This window comes from Bos grunniens, chromosome 22 (assembly GCF_055505025.1).
Source record: "Bos grunniens cultivar Pamir isolate PY7600 chromosome 22, Bosgru_T2T1.0, whole genome shotgun sequence".
NCBI classification, from domain to species: Eukaryota; Metazoa; Chordata; class Mammalia; order Artiodactyla; family Bovidae; genus Bos; species Bos grunniens.
The window spans coordinates 50900824-50917207 of NC_141186.1; the positions used below are offsets into that span (position 1 = coordinate 50900824).

The window sequence follows — 16384 nt, forward strand, 5'->3', positions numbered from 1 at the left end:
AGTACATCTTAGGCGGGGTGATCTGCCCTAGGACTGCCTTAACCTGTGGGTGCTATGGAAGGGCAGGGCCTCACTAGTCCCCTAAATCAATTGCAGGGAGGACAAAGTGGTGTAGGGCAGTTTCTAACACAAGGAGCTGCAGCTGAGGGAGCTAGCCTGGTGGAGAACTACTTGGCCAGGACAGGTGATAACTGAGCCTCTCACTGTCCCCTACCTCTCACCCTGGAGGTAGATGCCAACCTGATGGCTACCATACCCAGGGGCCTATAGTCTCTGAACCCCAAGGGTGGGGCTGGGGTTAGCGGTGGCTTGGTACAAAGTACCAGCAGGAACCAGACTCTGTGTCTTCATTTATTATGAGTACGCAGCCCATGTTCCTCGGCTCACCCGTCCATTGAAGTCCAGAGACCAGGAAGCCTCTCGCCGCTCTGCCAGAGAGCCCAGTGTGGCATATGCCACCCAGCTCGTGCCGAGGGGCAGGGCTTCAGTGGCCCAAGTGCGTACACATCCAGATCACAGCATTCATGAAGCTGTCGGATTCCACCTCCACCTCTGAGAGTGAGTGGGTGCTCTTGGGATAGAGCAGGAGCCTGGGGGATTGAGCAGCAGTGTGTGAGGATCGAGGTGCTTTTGCTGCTCACCAGCCTACCAGCTGTGAGGGCTGTCTTGCTGCATGCACTCACCGAACAGGCACGTTCCGGGCCTTGAGGGCACGGTAATACTCCATGCCCTGCTTGAAGGGCACACGCCGGTCCTCCTGGCCAAGCATCAGTAACACTGGTGTCTTCACCTAAGTATGTGGGGAGCAGTGGTGAGCAGGGCCCAGGGCCCTGGACAGACTGGTGGTGCACTGCTGGTGGGGAGGCGAGGAGGGCTCCATACCTGAGGGGTGTACTTGATGGGTGACTTGTTCAGCATCTCAGACCACACGCTGGGGTCTGGCAGGCAATCACTGCTGTAGAGGTAGCCAGCCTCCACCACACACCTACAAGACACCATGCTAATGCAGGTCCGGGAGCGCTGGGGCCCTTGGGAGCTCCATGAAGATATGGAGGGGAGGGGAGACGGGCAGGGGGCCTGTGGGCACACCCACCAGTCAGGGATGTCCGTGGAGCCCATCATGGAGGCAATGTTGATCACAGGGTTCCGCACCACGCAGGCGCCGTAGGTCTCGGGATACTGACCAATCAGGTGGCAGGACAGGAAGCCGCCATGGGAACCACCCAACAGGGCCACTCGGCCTGCGTCAAAGTGTTCCTCCTGGAGCACCTGCTCGACTGCAAACTACAGGGTGGGGCAGATCATGCTGCAGCCAGTAGCCTGCCCAGCTGAATGGAGCCACACCCCCGCTGTCCCACCCTCCCAGCCTGTCCAGAAGCCCCAGTCCCTGCTACCTGGACATCCTTCACATCCTGGCTGCCCACATTGCCGGGGAGGGAGAGGATGCTGTCCTGGCCAAAGCCCGTGGAGCCACGATAGTTCACTGGAAGCCAAGGAGGGACCAGACAGGGTGGTCAAGTGACATTCCTGGAGCCCTGGATACCCTTTCACCTCTATGTGAAGTAGGCCTTGGGGCTAGCTGCATCAGATGCCAGGGGAAGGGGCCAAGAGGTTGGAGATGGCCCAGTGGCCACATGCCCTTTCATGGGAGTTCCAAGTTAGTCCATGGTGCCTGAGGCTGGGTCAGGGCAGTTTCTGATAGTGATTACCAGTTCAGGGCTGCAGAGAGGCCTGGAGATGAGGGCAGTACCCACAACACTTGCACCAACCAGGCCCACCCCATGACCACCCCACGGCCCCACCAGAGCTGCAGGGCCCTGCCCCCTCACCTAGTAGAGCTGCAAAGCCCATCTTGCAAAGCATGGCTGGGAGTAGCATCCAGGAAGTGACAAAGGATGAATGGGGTCCCCCTGCAGATAGGGAACAGACAGAGGGTGAAATAGCCAGCTAAGGAGGGGTGGAGAGGAAGGGCAGGGGCTGTTAGGTTAGTTGCCTACCGTGGGGCATGACCACCATGGGCACCTGGGTCTTATCTGGAGGGTTGCTGGGCTGGATAAGGATCGCTTCAAAGTCAAGACCAACTGCAGGGGAGAAGCAGTAGTCAGCAGACCCAGGGCTACTGCCTAGGGCTCTGCCAGCTAAAGCCTCTGCTGTAGCTGCAGGTCTAGGGCTGACCTCTGACACAGGAGGCTGGGCCAAGGTAGCCCACACTGTGATGCATGGACCCCAGGGGGCTCATTCATGCTCCTTCTACCCTGGTTGGGGAGTCCTGTTCTCTGCAGGGACAGCATTCTGGAGGAGGTATGGTCACAGAGGCCTCGCGTACGCCTGGTTTCTTTGGGCTCCACTATCCCACCACAGATGACACGGCCCGATGATGCCCAGAGCAGGTGCTTAGATGCCTGGACACTACTCCCCATGATCATCCACAAGAGGAGCAGAACAGCTCTTAAGAGACAATCTCAAAACCCTCCCCTCCAAAATGTGAGACAGGAAAACGGGAAAGGTGACCACCGATGCTGTGTGCTTGGGGAACCTGGAGAAGGTGTCCCTCTGCCCCTGCCCAGCTCACCATACTGCGCATGCTCTTGCTCTGGGGGTGGCTGTAGTACCCGGATGCTCCAGGAGATGTCAGGAATGGGCTCGGCCTCCTCTAGGGACACCCAAACCACCTCTTGCTCCATCCCCGCAGGAGGCAGGAACCCGACTTTCTGCCAAGGGAAAAGAGTGGGTCACAGGTGGCCTGGCTGCCTCCCAGCCTTCCTACCACTGTGAGCATGGACAGCCCTCGCTCTACTAGGCTGTCTGCCCACCTCCAGAGGGCACGGCGTGGACTCCTGTCGTAAGCTGGTATATACACGGGCACTCACCCAACCACACAGAGGTACCCCTCCCTCCTCAGCCTCTAGGCTATTTTACGCCAGAGGACTGAGCACTTTCCCAGGCACCCTGTTCTGTACGGAGCAAACTTCAGCTCAGCCTAGTTCTCAGCTGAGCTGAAGCAAACTTCAGCTCAGCTCTAGCTGGTGCCAGATCTCGTGGACTATCCTGAGCTGAGTCTGCATACTGGCTACTCATGAACTGACCAGCCAGTCAAGACTTGGGTCAGTTCCTTGACCTGGGAACTCCACCTGCACAGAATCCCTGCCTCCTGGTCTGTGGCCCACCAACACTCACCAGGCACGGAGGAAGGTTGGGCGTGGAGAACTGGGCCACCATGAGGTCCCGGTCAATTGTGAGCAGCTTCCAGCTTCCACCTGACCCCCCTGGAAAAGGCAGAGGCCACCACTACTTCCATACCCCCCGCCCCACAACTGCAGAGCCAGAACCCCCAGAGTGGCAGCTTTAAAGCCAGTTGCCCCTTCCTCCCTGAACAGCAAAGGGATGCCCACAGAGAGATGTCACAGCCAATGACAGCCAACTGCACACAGCTCCGGGAGAGCCTCCTTCTCAGCCCACCCATCCAGTGGCTGTGCCCTGGTACTGCCAGATATGGAGACACACCAGACCCCATGGTACATCCACCCACCCCTTGACGAATGCACTCTGCAGGGTGGCAGCTGGGCCCAGGAGGCTGGGGCCGGGGGTGCGGTGCTGATTCTAGGCAGTGGGGTCCAAGGAGAGTAAGATTCCTAAGCCGGGGACTGTACGATGAAACGCAGTTTGGGAATAACGCTTTGGTAGCTTTGTGGAGGGGTGAGTACAGCCTGGGCAGGTGGAGGACTCAAAAAACATTTTAGGGGCAGGATCATCAGGCCTGGGTAAAAGGAAGATGAAGGAGCCAACAGGTCTTCTCCTGAGCCCTAGAGAAGCAGAGGTGCCTCTGCCTGAGGTTTGAAGAGTGGGGAGGGTGATTCTGGCCGATCCTGGCCAGAGAGACTTGTGTGGGTTTGAGGAGCCATGTGGGGGCTGTGCTGAGCAGTGCCGGGACACAGGGCGGGGGGAGCAGGCAGAGGCGGGGAGGCAGTCTGTTGGCTGGCGGAGGGTCCTGCAGAGGTAGGGTCTTCAAAGCTGTCAGTTGAGGCTGTGGGACAGTCAGTGGTGCAGAGTGGACGCGAGCGCTGCTGCAGCCCTGTGTGCTTGAGCTCCGGTCCCTCCCCCGGCCTGGCTGGCCCCTCCCTGGCCCTGCTCACCAGCCGTCAGAGGGGTCACAGTGCCCATCTGGGTGTCCACAGCAAACAGGTCCTAAAGCAGAGGGGAGGCCATGTGTGGCACCACATCCAAGGGCCCTTCGGGTCTTGCCCCCACCTCCTCTCTACCTTCCTGGGAACCCTGGGGCCAGGCCAGATCCGTGAGTGACTATGGCGACAGCTACTCCGAACAGTAGGTGTGGCCTGGGGACCTGGGTTCAAATCCCAGTTCCATCACAATGTGCTGAGTGACCCTGGGCAGGAGAGGGAATGCCTCTGAGCTCCTTCTAGCTACCCTGAGGACCCAATGATATCACACACCAAAGGAGGCTGGCATACTGTGGTGTCCCTGCTCAACCCTGAGGAGAAACCACTGTCCCACCTCCATCAACTCCCCATATGGTGGTGTTCAGGGGTCCACTCCCATGGCACCCCTATGTCCCCTAGATGTCCCAGGCCCGCAGCTCCTGGGGACTGGTCAAGGGCTGCCTCTCAATACAGCCCCTTACCTGCCGGCTGCGCTGAGCTGTGTCAAAAACCACTCTCTGGCTGTCAGCTGACCAGCATCCCAGAGGGAGCAGGCTGCAGTAGATCCCAGAGAAGTTCTCTGCAAAGGCAAAGAGCTGGGGGCCATGTCCAAGAGTGGAGGGGGTTGGGGGTGGGGAGCAGCAAGACTATAAGGAAGGCTGGGTTGCTGGGGAATTCACCTGGGGCCCCACACATGGGTACCCGAGGTGATGAGGAGCTGCCTGAAGTGTGGGCTGAAGGGCAGAGGCCTCTGAGGGCCCAGGAGAGGGGGAGATTAAGAGCTCCTGAGAGAAACAGTAGGCACTGGCATTCCTGTGAGCTGCTCTTATTGGGCCCCTCGTAGGAGCAGATGCTGTAACCAAGGTAACACCTGTCTGTCCGTTACCATACTTAGCTGACTGCCTGGCCCAGGAGCCTAAATAAATCCTACCCTCTAGTATCATCACTCATTTAACCCTCACTACAGTCTCACAAAGAGCAGGGACAACCACTTCCCCTTCACATAAAGGAATGGAAGCTCAGGGGGTCAGGATACTGCCCAGTAACACCCAGCTAATATGGGGCAGGGCCAGAATTCATACCAGCTGCATCCCTCTAGCCCAAAGAGAGGAAAAGGAGAGCATCCCTTGTCCCTGTGTCCTGGAACGGACCAGGTGGCCCAAGAAGGCAGGAGACTCACCCCTCACATCCTTGGGATAGCCTGGGATCCCAAGCAGAGCTGTGAGCACCTGAGACTGTGACTGGAGCTTATCAGCCAAGAGCCACCCTCCCAGAGGGCTTGGACTGGACAAACGCTGGGGTGGGGGTTCACCCTTGGGGGTAGGACCTGCCAACCTAGTGTACTTTCCGAGAGCCCGTGAAGGAGCAGGGGCTTTAATCAGCCACTGGAAGGACAAGAAAGGTAGTCCTTTGGGCTGCAGCCTGAATGAAACCGTCTCAGCTCTGGTCCAAGTAACTTCCTTCTGTCAGAACCATGCCTGATGGTGATGGCCCCACCTGCTGCGGCAGCTGAACCTGGGGTGGTCTGGCAGAAGGGAAGACTTCAGAAGGAACTCAGGACAGAAGAGCTGAGGGGGCTGGCCCTGAGCAAGGGGAACAGATGGCTAGAGAACAGAGCTGCAGGCTCCGAGCAGCCGCCCCGCCATACACCCCTTACCTCCCAGTTGCCGAGGCACGACATCCACCACCACCACCGTGACCCTGGTATACCAGTCATACTGCAAGACAACAGGGTGGTTAGGCCCACCAGGGGACTGGCAGCGCCCTAAGGGCAGGAAGGGGAGGACCTGAGAGGAGCCCAATGTATCTCCTTTCTGGTGACCTGGACCAGAAGTCTGGAGAGGCCTCTGACTTTCACGAGGGGCCCAGAGCCCACTATCTCCCAGCCCCTTGCAGAGCCCAGCCGCGTGCAGATGAGAAGCATTCCTGTAGACAGAGAATGCTCTCCAGGTGGTGAGTCTTGACTGTACAGAGCCTCCGAGGATAGCACTCTCAGCCTCTAGGCCCTGCCTGGAGAGAAGGCCGGGTGGAGCTCACACCATCACTGCACCCAGGACACGAGGTCCACTGAGGGGCTCGTGGGGAGTCGAAACTGACTCTTCAGCTCTTATCCACCATCCCCTCCTCCTGTTGACCTCCCCCCACCCCTGCCTCCCCCCAGCTCACCAGGCACAACTGGCCACACTGCTGATGGGGGACCAGAGATGGGAACTGCAGGTAGACGATGCGACACTGGTCTGGGCTCAGCCGGGGAGAAGTGACAGCCAGAGAGTCATCCGAGAGGAGCTCTGGACCAGACAGAAATGTAAGCATCATGCAGGCTGCCCGGGCCCAGTGTGTGTCAGTAAAGCACGGGCAGGTGCTAGCACGTACCGCAGTTCCCCCCAGTGAGGTCCACGTAGTACAGGGCTGACCTGGAACCACCAGAGAGACACTCAGCTTCAAGGCCAGTCTGAGCTGCAAGGCGCCCTGCCCCATCCCTTTGACTGTCCTCACCTCCGATTGGTGCAGAAGCGGATGCCCAACCGGAAGGGCTCATGCCACCAGCCTGCAAACACCACACCTGTGTCTCCAGGGGCCCAGAAGGCCTGTAAACAAGACCACGGGGCAGGTGTGAACAAGGGGCAGTCACTCAGGCAGGGCCCCCAGATTCCAGGAGTGATGCAGGCCAAGTCAGCACTAACCTGGCCAGGGGACACACTCTCAGGGACCCCCTCAAGCACAGAGATGTTGCCACTCTCGATATCCAGCACACAGAGTACAGGACTGCCTTTGGAAACCATGTTTTCTCCCCAGTCTTCGTAAAACAAAAACTGGTCCCCCTGAGAACACAAGACACTCAATGCCCAGCCTGTCTTGTGGGAGCCTGCCCTGCCACCTGGAAGCCAGTGCCTCCCCAGTTCTGGTAGGCACAGTGTGGGCAGACAGCGTACTGAGCTCGAGGGCTGCCCGGGGGAGCCTTCACCAACTGGCCATGGTCATGAGCACCTTAATGGCCTGGTCTGGCTTCTTCGGCCTGGCCATCTCATCATCGCTGCCACTGATGTCCAAGGCTTTGGTCTGAAAGAAGGACTCAGCCTTGGGGCGCTTCTTCTCTGCCACGTATAGTAAGTGTGTCTCCGAGTGTGACCAGGACAGGCAGCCAAAGCAGTCTGGGTGTAAGGAAGGCCGATCAGGGGGAGCCCGGGGCTACAGCTGCCCCTCCTGGCCGCCCTGCCTGCTCACCAGCCGGCTGCCTCACCATCCTCGTAAACCGGCCCATGTTTCTCCAGCGCTGACAGGTTGAAGCTCTTGAGCTTCCGGTTCTTCTCCCAGACCTGAGGACATCTGGTAGTCAGGCTGCCTGTCCTCAAACAGAGTCTCATCGGTGGGACAGAGCCCCCAGCTGCCCACCACCTGGTCCTGTGCAGACTCACCTCCAAAAACTGCTTCTCCTCCCCAGTGCTTCCAGCCTTGCGCAGCACGGCTTTCATGGTGCCTGAAGGAGATTCTCTGCTTAGCAGCCTGAGGACGACACAGGATAGCGGGTCAGGACGACCTCCCACCCAGTGACAGCCCATCCGGTCCCCTTACTGGTCAACCTCTTACACAAGATTCTTCAGGCTCCAGCCCACACCCACCCTTGCAGCCCTCTAGTCCTTTCCCAGCAGCTGCCTGCCTCCGCTTCCTGGGGCAGGGCCTCTAGTCCCATCCCAAGTTTGGAGCAGGCCTCCAGCGCTTATGACCATGTCACTAGAGGCTGTCTGAGCTCCCAAGGAGCAGGAACCTGACTCCAGGCTTCCCTTCTGGGTCATACCCACACCATGGCCCATGGTAGGCATTCAGAAAAGGCCTGCTGATGGCTGGGGCCTTGCGCACGAGCTTCCTCCCTCAAACTTACTCCCCCCGGGTCTCCACACTGTTGCCCGCAGGCCCTGCAAACACCACTGAGTCCCCATCATGGAACACCAGGTACTGGCGGCAGAATCGGATGTTCTCCATGCGTTCCAAGTCCCTCTGGGTCCATTCTGCGAGGAGAGGCATGAGACTGCTCAACCTGACCAGTCCTGGCACGGGCTCCCCTCCCCAGCCCCCACCTCCCTCAATCTGTCTCCAGATATTCTGGGGGCAGGATGGGTAACACCCAAACCCAGCTCAAGTCTAGGGCTCCAGAGCCTAAGCTGACAACATCTCAGGAGAGAAACCATTACTGCTCCTAGCATCCACCCTGGAACCTTGAGGGTGGGTGTGGGATAGGACGATGGGGGCAACCCTTACAAGGCCCAGGCTCTGCACTCATGGGCACCAGCTCCTAATACTCCAGGTAGCCCCACCCCCACCCCATACACCTGTGTGCACGGGCCTCTTGGGGAGGCACCCTTTCACACCCACTTTTCAAGAACGGCCTTCTTCCACACACCCGTGTGCACCGTCAGGCAGCGAGCCCTCCACGTCCCCCTCCTCTCCCCGAATCCCCTCCAAACACACACCAGTGTGCACCGTCCTGTAGCGACCCCCGTACTGCGTGGTGACCTCCGGGCCCAGGCAGGCGGCGCTCAGCGCGGGCTGGCGGCTAAGGCCCCGGTACAGCGCCGCCGCCTCTTCGGGCTCGCTCAGCAGCACCTGCGCAGGGGACACAGCAGGGTCAGGCCCGGCCCGGGCTTCAAAGACCACGGGAACCGCGGGCCGATCCCTCACCTGCCGCTCCATGGTGGCTCTGGGCCGCCAGGGCGAGGCGGGGCCTGCTGGCGCCCGGAAGTGAGGCTCCGGGGGCGGAGACCGGAGAGGCCCAGCCCGCCTTCGCCACGGGCTTGCAGTGAAGTGAGAGGGGCGGGATTTTCGACGAATGGGCGAGGACGGTTAGCCAGTGGGGGCGGGGCCTCGATGGTAAAGAGGCGGGGCCTGTAAGGAACAAGTAGGGGCTGCGGTCGCTGGAGTCCTGCAGGGGAAGAGCAGGGATCTCCCGGAAAGAAGGCAGCTTCTCGGGGCGGGTTAGGCTGATGAGAGGCGAGCTCTGTGGGCCAAGTCCTCGCCTATTACTGGGAAGGGACGGAATAAAGGCGCTGGTGTTTAGGGAGGGGCGAAGTGTGCGAGTAACTACAGGGCCCACGAGAAGAGGGGTTGAGGCCACACCATAGACTGAGGACTCTTCGAAGACGCGGGAGTCGGGGGCGGAGTGGGAGGTTCTGAGCCCAGCGAGGGTAAAGTCGAGTCCAGCGAGAGGTGAGGGGCAGAGCATAAGAGGCAGGATGCAAGCCAAAGTCAGCCCCAGCTGGGGTCTCCCGCAGCCCGGAGGCTGGCTGTCGGGTCCTCCTGGTCTATTGCTAGGCTTGCATTCACCAGACGCTGCTCTGCAGGGGGTTCTCTGGCCGAAGAGAAGGGCGGAGGTGTGCTCCTGGTAGAATGCAGAGCTCTGGCCTTATGGCAAAGAAGGGCGGGTACAAAGTTCACACAGGGTGTTGCCAGGTCTTATCGGACACCAAGCCTGCCCCAGAAGCTATCTGCCCCTCCAGCCCTCCCCCACCCTGCTCCGTGGCATGTGGATGAGCGCATGAGCCTCTGTCTGCCTTCCCAGGCCTCAGCCCAAGTTCTTGGGTGCAGAGGGCCTGGTGGGTACAGGCTCCACCCAGAAACAGAGTCCTTCCTGTGGAATGAGAAACCTGGGCAGAAAGGCTCCCTCAGGACACTGGCACTGGACAGGGCAGGTTACCATGGCAGGAGAGGCTGGCCAGTTGTCAAGCCAGAAGCAATGGATGTCTCCTGAGCTTGGCTGGAGCCAAGGACCCTGGCTCCCTCAAGACCCTGGGTCCCTGTGCCCTGCCTTGCCTGTGACTCACATCCCACTTGACTGGCCTGCAGCTTCCCCTTCCGCATCAGACTAGTCGGGTAAAAACAGTTTCCATTTTCTGCTGCTGCTGCTGCTGCTGAGTCGCTTCAGTTGTGTCCGACTCTGCGTGACCCCATGCATCCGTACGTGCAGGCCTGTTAAGGCCAGAACTGGGAGCAGAAAGAGTGGCCCCAGCCACCTATCTGAGTGGAAAGTTGGAAATGAGGATGTTCGCTACAGCATTGTTTACAACAGGAAAACTGGGAACATAGCACCTGTCTTTGAGGGCACTTTCAGCAGCCTGGCGGTAAACTCATGGTGCAGCTCTCTGGAGGCTGGGCACTGGAGGATGAACATCTAGGTATCTGGAATGAACGTGTAGAAATAAACAGAAGGCTAGAAAACAGGAACTTCTGTATCTTCTGGCTCTGTTTAAAATGAAAAACACAGGAAGGAAAAACATGCATCAAGGAAAGACATGCATCAAGATACTAACTTTGAGGAAGGCCAGAGGTGAGGCTGACACTCTTTTCACGTATCTGTGTTTTTATTTTTTTTTATTTTTTATTTTTTACGTATCTGTGTTTTTAAACATTTCTAGAAACTCAGGGTTACTTTGATAAGAAGGCTTTCCTAGTCTGGGGAAGGACTAAGATCTAGTAACCCCCAAGAGTTTGGGTGTTGGAGTGGACACAGCCAAGGCAGACAGGTGTAGGGCTTGTTGGTGGCACCAGGGGGCAGCACCTGCTCACTTGCGTCCCCAGGAATCAGGCCCCAGAAAAGTGTGCACCCCAGACACTCGCAGACTGTGGAGGTACCCTCAACAGTCTGCCCTTGAGGGGGGGTAGGTGGGAGGGAGGGGATATATGTATACTTATAGCTGATTCACCTTGTTGTATAGCAGAAACTAACACAACACTATAAAGTAATTAAACCCCAATTTAAAAAACTTAAAAAAATTAACAAGTCTGCCCAGTGAACTAACTGCTCTCTCCAGGTTCAAGCATTAAACTTTGCCTTTGTGGAGGGACCCACTGTCTTTGGCCAGATTGCTGTGAGCTCTGCCCTGGCCTTGCCGGTACTTGCGCAACTTTGCCTTCTCATTCTTTCCCTTTAACCGTGAAAACACGGGGCTGTCACAGTTGGGGGATTTGTTCCTCTGCCTGCGCCTGCCCATTTCAGAAACCATCCCAGAGACAGTCTGTAGGTTGTTTATATCAAGTCCTTTTATTCTGATACCACAGAATTACCTTGTCACAATACAGGGGGAGGGACACTGAAGTACCACGAGTTCTCACAGAGCACGGAGGACGGCACACAGTTCACAAGGTCACGTGAAGGACTCGGGTCATTGCACTTACAACTGTAAACTTGTTTGTTTGACTTTGTACAGCACTCTTCCCCCCTCAAAGAAAGAAGGAGAGAAGGAAAGAAGGGAAGAGAGGAAAGAAGGGAGGCAGGGAAGGAGTGTGTGGGGGGACCCAAAACAAGACATAGAAGCTAGCAGAGGAAAGGCGTGGGGCGGCCACCACTCTCCAGGGCGCTGCTCTGAGAGAGGACGGGCTTATTGGGTCCCAGAGGCCGAGTGAGGCAGACACACACACACATACGCTCACACGCTTGTTCACATGCGCACACACACAATAACCTCACGACTCCCATGGCTCTCCCGCTCCCCCCAGTGCACATGGCACCAGGGCTGCTGGTACCCAGGGAGACAGAGGTGATGTCTCTGAGGCGCTTCAGTTGGTCAGGCCTGTCCCTTTGACGCTGTCGGAGTCCATGACGACAAGTATTTACAGAGTGCAGGGAGGGGGCACGAGGGCAAGGGAGGGGCCAACAGGCCAGGGCCTTGTTGCCATGGCAAAGGATCGGCCTGGAAAACTCCCCACAGGCTCCAGAAGACAGGACATAGTTGCTGCCACTGCTGCCTCTCACCATGGGCCCTGAGACCACAGTCTCTTCCCAAGGACTAAGCGATGGTGGGGCAGGGGTTGTTGCTGTGAATGCATTGGGCCCTGAAGTAGACAGAGGAGGCAGTGCCCTTACTCATGACACTGGGGCAGGGGAGGGTATAGAGAAGGCCTGGACTGCTTCCCAGAGACATCCCCTTGCCTGTGTGGAGATGTGCTTGGTGCTCCCCAGCACCCAAGGCATCGAACACTCGTCCCTCAGCCTCTGGTCCCTGGAGTCACAGCTGTATCTACATGAGGGCCAGCACACCTGTGGCCCAGAGGCCTGCTCCAGCCACCTTCACAAGGGGGTGATGGTACAGATGTGTCCTGTGGATATGTTGGGGGGGTAGGGAGTGGCAGATGTCAGAAATGTCCAACTCAGAGAGCTTGACCAGAAAGATTTGCTGAAAAGTCAATGTGTGAGAGCCTGAAACTAGCCTTGATGGGGGCTGGCCTGCTGTCATCTCCTTGCCTGTTCCCCGCTTCTGGACCCGTCCCTTGGCCTTCTTCGGGGAGGCTCACTGCATTAGTCCCTCACATACGTATCCAGCCACTAGGCACAGCTCACAAAAACCTGGCCCTGGGTGATCAGAGGGGCCAGATGATGGCCTCCCTCAGCCCTTGCACAGATGGGCTCACATAGCCCAGGCCTGCTCTCTGCAATGAGGCAGGTGTCCCGTTGGATGGGTGAAGCCCAAATCCAGAAGGGCAGGGCCTGGGCCCAACAAAGTGGGTAATAGCCTCCTATCTCATCCACAGCTGCCAGAGGTGGGCCAGGATCCCTCTCTGAAAGGGCTTGTAGACCTTTTTGGAAAGGAGAAATGCGGACCCCTGAGAAATGCATGGAGCAAACTCTGGAGGAAGGCCAGGCCTGGAGGGGTCAGGTGCCTGCTGCACGCTTGGCTCAGTCATGAGCAGTGGGACGCTGAGGCTCCAGAGATGGGGGCTGGTGGGGTGTTTAGATCCTGGGGACAGACGCAGAGAGTGTCACCACAGAACCTTCTGGAAGTCTTGTTATTGAGATTCTTCCCAAAAAACTCCGCTTGAAGCCACTGTGTATAGGAACACCCACTCTGATGCAAAGTGACTCTGTCAGCTGTCCGTGCCACAAATGCAAAGGTCCAGCCCTTCCTGAGCATCCTCTGGCCTCCAGTCCCGGCCTAGATCTCCTGGCTCACAGACCTTGGAGCTTACAAGCCAGAGGAGGGGCACAGATCAGGCACGGTCAGGAGCTGGGGTCCTAGGACACAGGCAGGCCCCACTCTTGGCTTCTGTCTCTGGCTGCAGAGGCAGCCCAGCTCTGCCCTCAAACACTGCCCCACTGGGAAGGGGCAGCCAGATGTCTCTGGCTCAGGGCCAGGGTAAGGGCGGGGGGCAACTTACAGATGGAAATCCCACAGCCAACCTTCCAAATGTTCACGTGCACACATCCTGTGTGGGCTCCCACCGTGTGTCTCCCCGGAGACGTCTTGGTCAGAGAAACACGCAGGGTGTGTGGGGCCTTGTACTGCCGGGCCGGCGGCCTGGCATGCTTGGGCAGCAATTCCGGCTGTCCTCACTAGCTCGTGCAGAAGTCAGCTAGAAGCACTCCTGAAGGAGGGGGTCTGAGACAAAAAGAACTCCAAGCAAGAGGGTCGAGCATTTAAAATGGATGAGATCGTGCAAAGAGGCTGCGAGCTGTGCATGCTCCGCTGTGGGACCGGCGGTGACTTGCTTGGCAGCAGCGAGTCCTGCCACAGGTCGAACATGCCACAGACTGAGAACTTCACACACACGGTGGGAGTGGGGGAGGGGGAGGGGAGTGAGGGGTCGGATATGAGCTGATCTATCCAGTTTCTCAATTGCATCTTCGCAATTAACTCCTTATACGTAACATGGAATTTAATAAATATTAACAGTTGTCTTTGAGGGTTTATATTTCATTGCATAGAACGTTAGAGATGAGACTTGCGGCTGTGCCCAAGATGAAGGGAGGCCCCAGACGGAAGGGCCTCAGGGAGGAGCCCCGCCCAGTCCACTGGGGTGGATTGGACGGCGCCACCCACCCCAGCACAGGACTCTGGGCCCTTCCCTCGCTCGGCTGGCAGAAGCCCTGGCCCCTCTGCTTTGAGCACGTCCACTGGTGATGGCTTAAGAAGGACTGGAGTTCCACGGTAAACAGAGGCGGGCTGAGGGGCCTCCCTAGACCCTGCCCTGGGCTTGTGCTCTTGGTGGCCTGCTGCCCACTATTGCTTCTTAGTCAACATTCTCCCTGTGCTGAGCAGGGGCAGAGCAAAGAGGAAACCAAACCATCAGTCACAAGGTGGTGGTGGAGGGGAGAGGCAAGGAGGTGAGCCGAGAGAGGGAAGAGAGAAAGGAGGGGTGGGAGGAGAAACCAAAGAACAATGTTTATGAGGTATACACTTAAATCAAACTGAAATGATTAAGGCTGTTCTCAAAATCAAAAGAAATCCCCAGGTGTACGAACGAGGAGCCGGCTGGTCGAGACAATGGAGGGGCCGCTGGGATGCTCATGATGATTGGGGGGGAATGGCTTTGAAGATAGCGGCGGGCGTGCTAGCACGCGGCCACCCAAAGGCTGGGAGAAGCCTCAGCCGGCGCCCACGCTGCTTTTCGGTGCTATGGCCTCTGATTTCAGCGATGAGACAGTGTTAGGTCCTAACGTTTGTAAAGTTCTCCCAATCCCACGCTAGCCACTTGGACACCTGCTCCGGTGTCACCCAGAGGGCAAGATGAGGTGGGGCAGGGCCCTGTGGCCACGGAAGGATCTGGGCCAGCTGGAATGTGAAGGAAACGGAGCCTGGGGCCCCCAGCCCTCGGTCAAAGCCCCTCTCCAAGGCTGTGGAAAAACTTCTGGCATGGTAGAGGGAGGGCAGCATCCGTCAAAAACAGGCAGCGTGTGCCCCAACTCTGTGTATAACGCATTGGAGGCCGGGCCGGCCGGGCCGCGGAGGGCAGCTATGGGAAGAGCAGCAAGACTGCCGTGTGGCAAGGTCTCCAGAGGGCGTTCCTCCCTCCCACCGATGGCTGCGCCTTGACGGTGGCGCCCGGAGGAGAGCAGGGTCTCTGGGAAGACAGTCACGGGTACCCGGGTCCAGTGGTCCCACGTGACCAGCACAGGCTTCACCCCGGCAGCTGCTGTTAGAAAACATCCTGTCCTCAACTGAGGCCCGACAGCCACGTACCACCTCGTGTGAGTCTTTGGGCCGAAGGTTTGTCAGATTGTAGATGCTTGGAGGAGAAAAGGAGGAAGGAGAGAAGGAAAAAGGAAAGAGAAAATTTTGGTCAAGCACCGTGGACAGCTGCCTCTCGCCCGCCCTCCTTCCAGCTGTCAGCCACAGGCTGATGGCCCGGCTCCTCCACACCCACGGGATCCCAGCCCCACTGAGGTGGAGGAGATGGGTGCTGGGGCAGGTTTGAGGTCATAAAGAGAAGGTCAGGAAGAAAGAAGAATCATGTTGGCCAGGAAGGGACATTTCTTTAACACAAGTTGCTTCATATATATCTATTATACATAATCTCCAGTCTGTGTGAATTTATCTGTATTGAGAGAGTCTGTGTTGTGCTATTTTGTTACTATAAAGTTAAATCGGCCATTTCTGAGACAGCTTTGGTTTCCAAAAAAAAAAAAAGAATGGTGCCCTTTGACTGATTAATACTAGCAAATAAGCAACAAAATGTGGCTCTGAAAACAATAATACTGAAAAATAATACTGATTTGATGTACAGTCTATGGCACCTCATTAGAATCCTTAACAACATGGTACTTAGAGCCATGATGTGCTTTAAAGGATACACAGTTGTGGTTTTGCTTGGCACATTCATCTCTGTCAGATTCCTCCCTCACCACATCTTAAAATCTATTACATTAAAAATATTACTCAAACAAAAATGACTCTGTATGCATGTTCTCATCTATAATGGCAATTTTAAATACAAGGTGCACCTGTGTTATTTGTAAACCTTGAAACAAATAAACTTACTTTTAAAAATTTTTTTAAAAAAAGAATGAGGGAGATGGGGTTTTGTTTAAAATGACGAGCCTCTCCCAGCCCACTTCTGAAATCTCCACAAAAGGCACCGGGAGACGGACACTCACAGCAGCGCTGACCGCTTGGCCCCATCAGCTGGATGCCAGACCTTGAGGGAGACTCCTTGAAGTCCACAGTCAGTGACTTCAGTGGCCCATGCATGTCACGGGGCAGAACGTGGGACGAAGCCACGCCAGTGGCTCCTTTTGCTCCCCAGTGACATAGCCCTGGCCCTACACCCGAGGCAGATCCTGCCATGGGCCTGGTCCCGAGCTGCCCCTACCTCCCCTTCCTTCAACACAAATTGCCATTTCACCTCTGTTCCAGGGCAACTCAGAGAAAACATGTGGTGGAGCAGGAAGGCAACAGGGAGTCCGCTGCCCTGGGGCTGAAGGCGGGATGAACACTGGAGTGCTGCGCTGTGACTAGTCTCCT

At 57.2% G+C, this 16384-nt stretch overlaps 2 protein-coding genes across 8 annotated transcripts in view; both read right to left on the minus strand.

Annotated features, from left to right (window-relative positions):
- Positions 1-338: 338 nt before the first annotated feature.
- APEH (acylaminoacyl-peptide hydrolase) lies at positions 339-8868 on the minus strand. 4 transcript variants are annotated; one of them, XM_086368011.1, is made up of 22 exons: positions 8835-8868; positions 8627-8759; positions 8038-8164; positions 7574-7661; positions 7399-7474; positions 7146-7309; positions 6842-6979; positions 6654-6745; positions 6531-6571; positions 6324-6445; positions 5815-5875; positions 4640-4737; positions 4134-4185; positions 3178-3266; positions 2573-2711; positions 1998-2081; positions 1830-1910; positions 1395-1483; positions 1094-1284; positions 883-985; positions 684-790; positions 339-590 (listed from the first exon to the last, which is right to left on the minus strand). In XM_086368011.1, exons 1-22 carry the CDS (start codon positions 8844-8846, stop codon positions 485-487), a joined length of 2193 nt encoding a protein of 730 aa, XP_086224137.1. In that variant the 5' UTR covers positions 8847-8868; the 3' UTR covers positions 339-484. The 4 variants fall into 4 exon arrangements, with proteins under 4 accessions (XP_086224137.1, XP_086224140.1, XP_086224138.1 ...); XM_086368014.1 differs by lacking the exon at positions 8038-8164; XM_086368012.1 differs by lacking the exon at positions 1998-2081.
- Positions 8869-10192: 1324 nt separating this feature from the next.
- Positions 10193-16384, minus strand: part of BSN (bassoon presynaptic cytomatrix protein) — a 79802-nt gene continuing 73610 nt past the window's right edge. For 2 of the 4 annotated variants that reach the window (XM_086367981.1, XM_086367978.1), the window contains one exon: positions 11168-15149. The gene's annotated coding sequence lies outside the window, so the exon portion shown is untranslated. Of the gene's footprint in view, positions 10392-11167; positions 15150-16384 lie in introns of those variants that run through there. The other 2 variants (XM_086367979.1, XM_086367980.1) reach the window with 2 other exon arrangements.

Excerpts from the sequence above, each read along its gene's own strand:
- APEH (XM_086368011.1), bottom strand. Across the intron at positions 4,738-5,814 it reads CGTGCCTCGGCAACTGGGAG|AGAACTTCTCTGGGATCTAC; the intron begins GTAAGGGGTGTA and ends TTGCCTTTGCAG. Across the intron at positions 2,082-2,572 it reads GCAAGAGCATGCGCAGTATG|TTGGTCTTGACTTTGAAGCG; the intron begins GTGAGCTGGGCA and ends TCTCCCCTGCAG.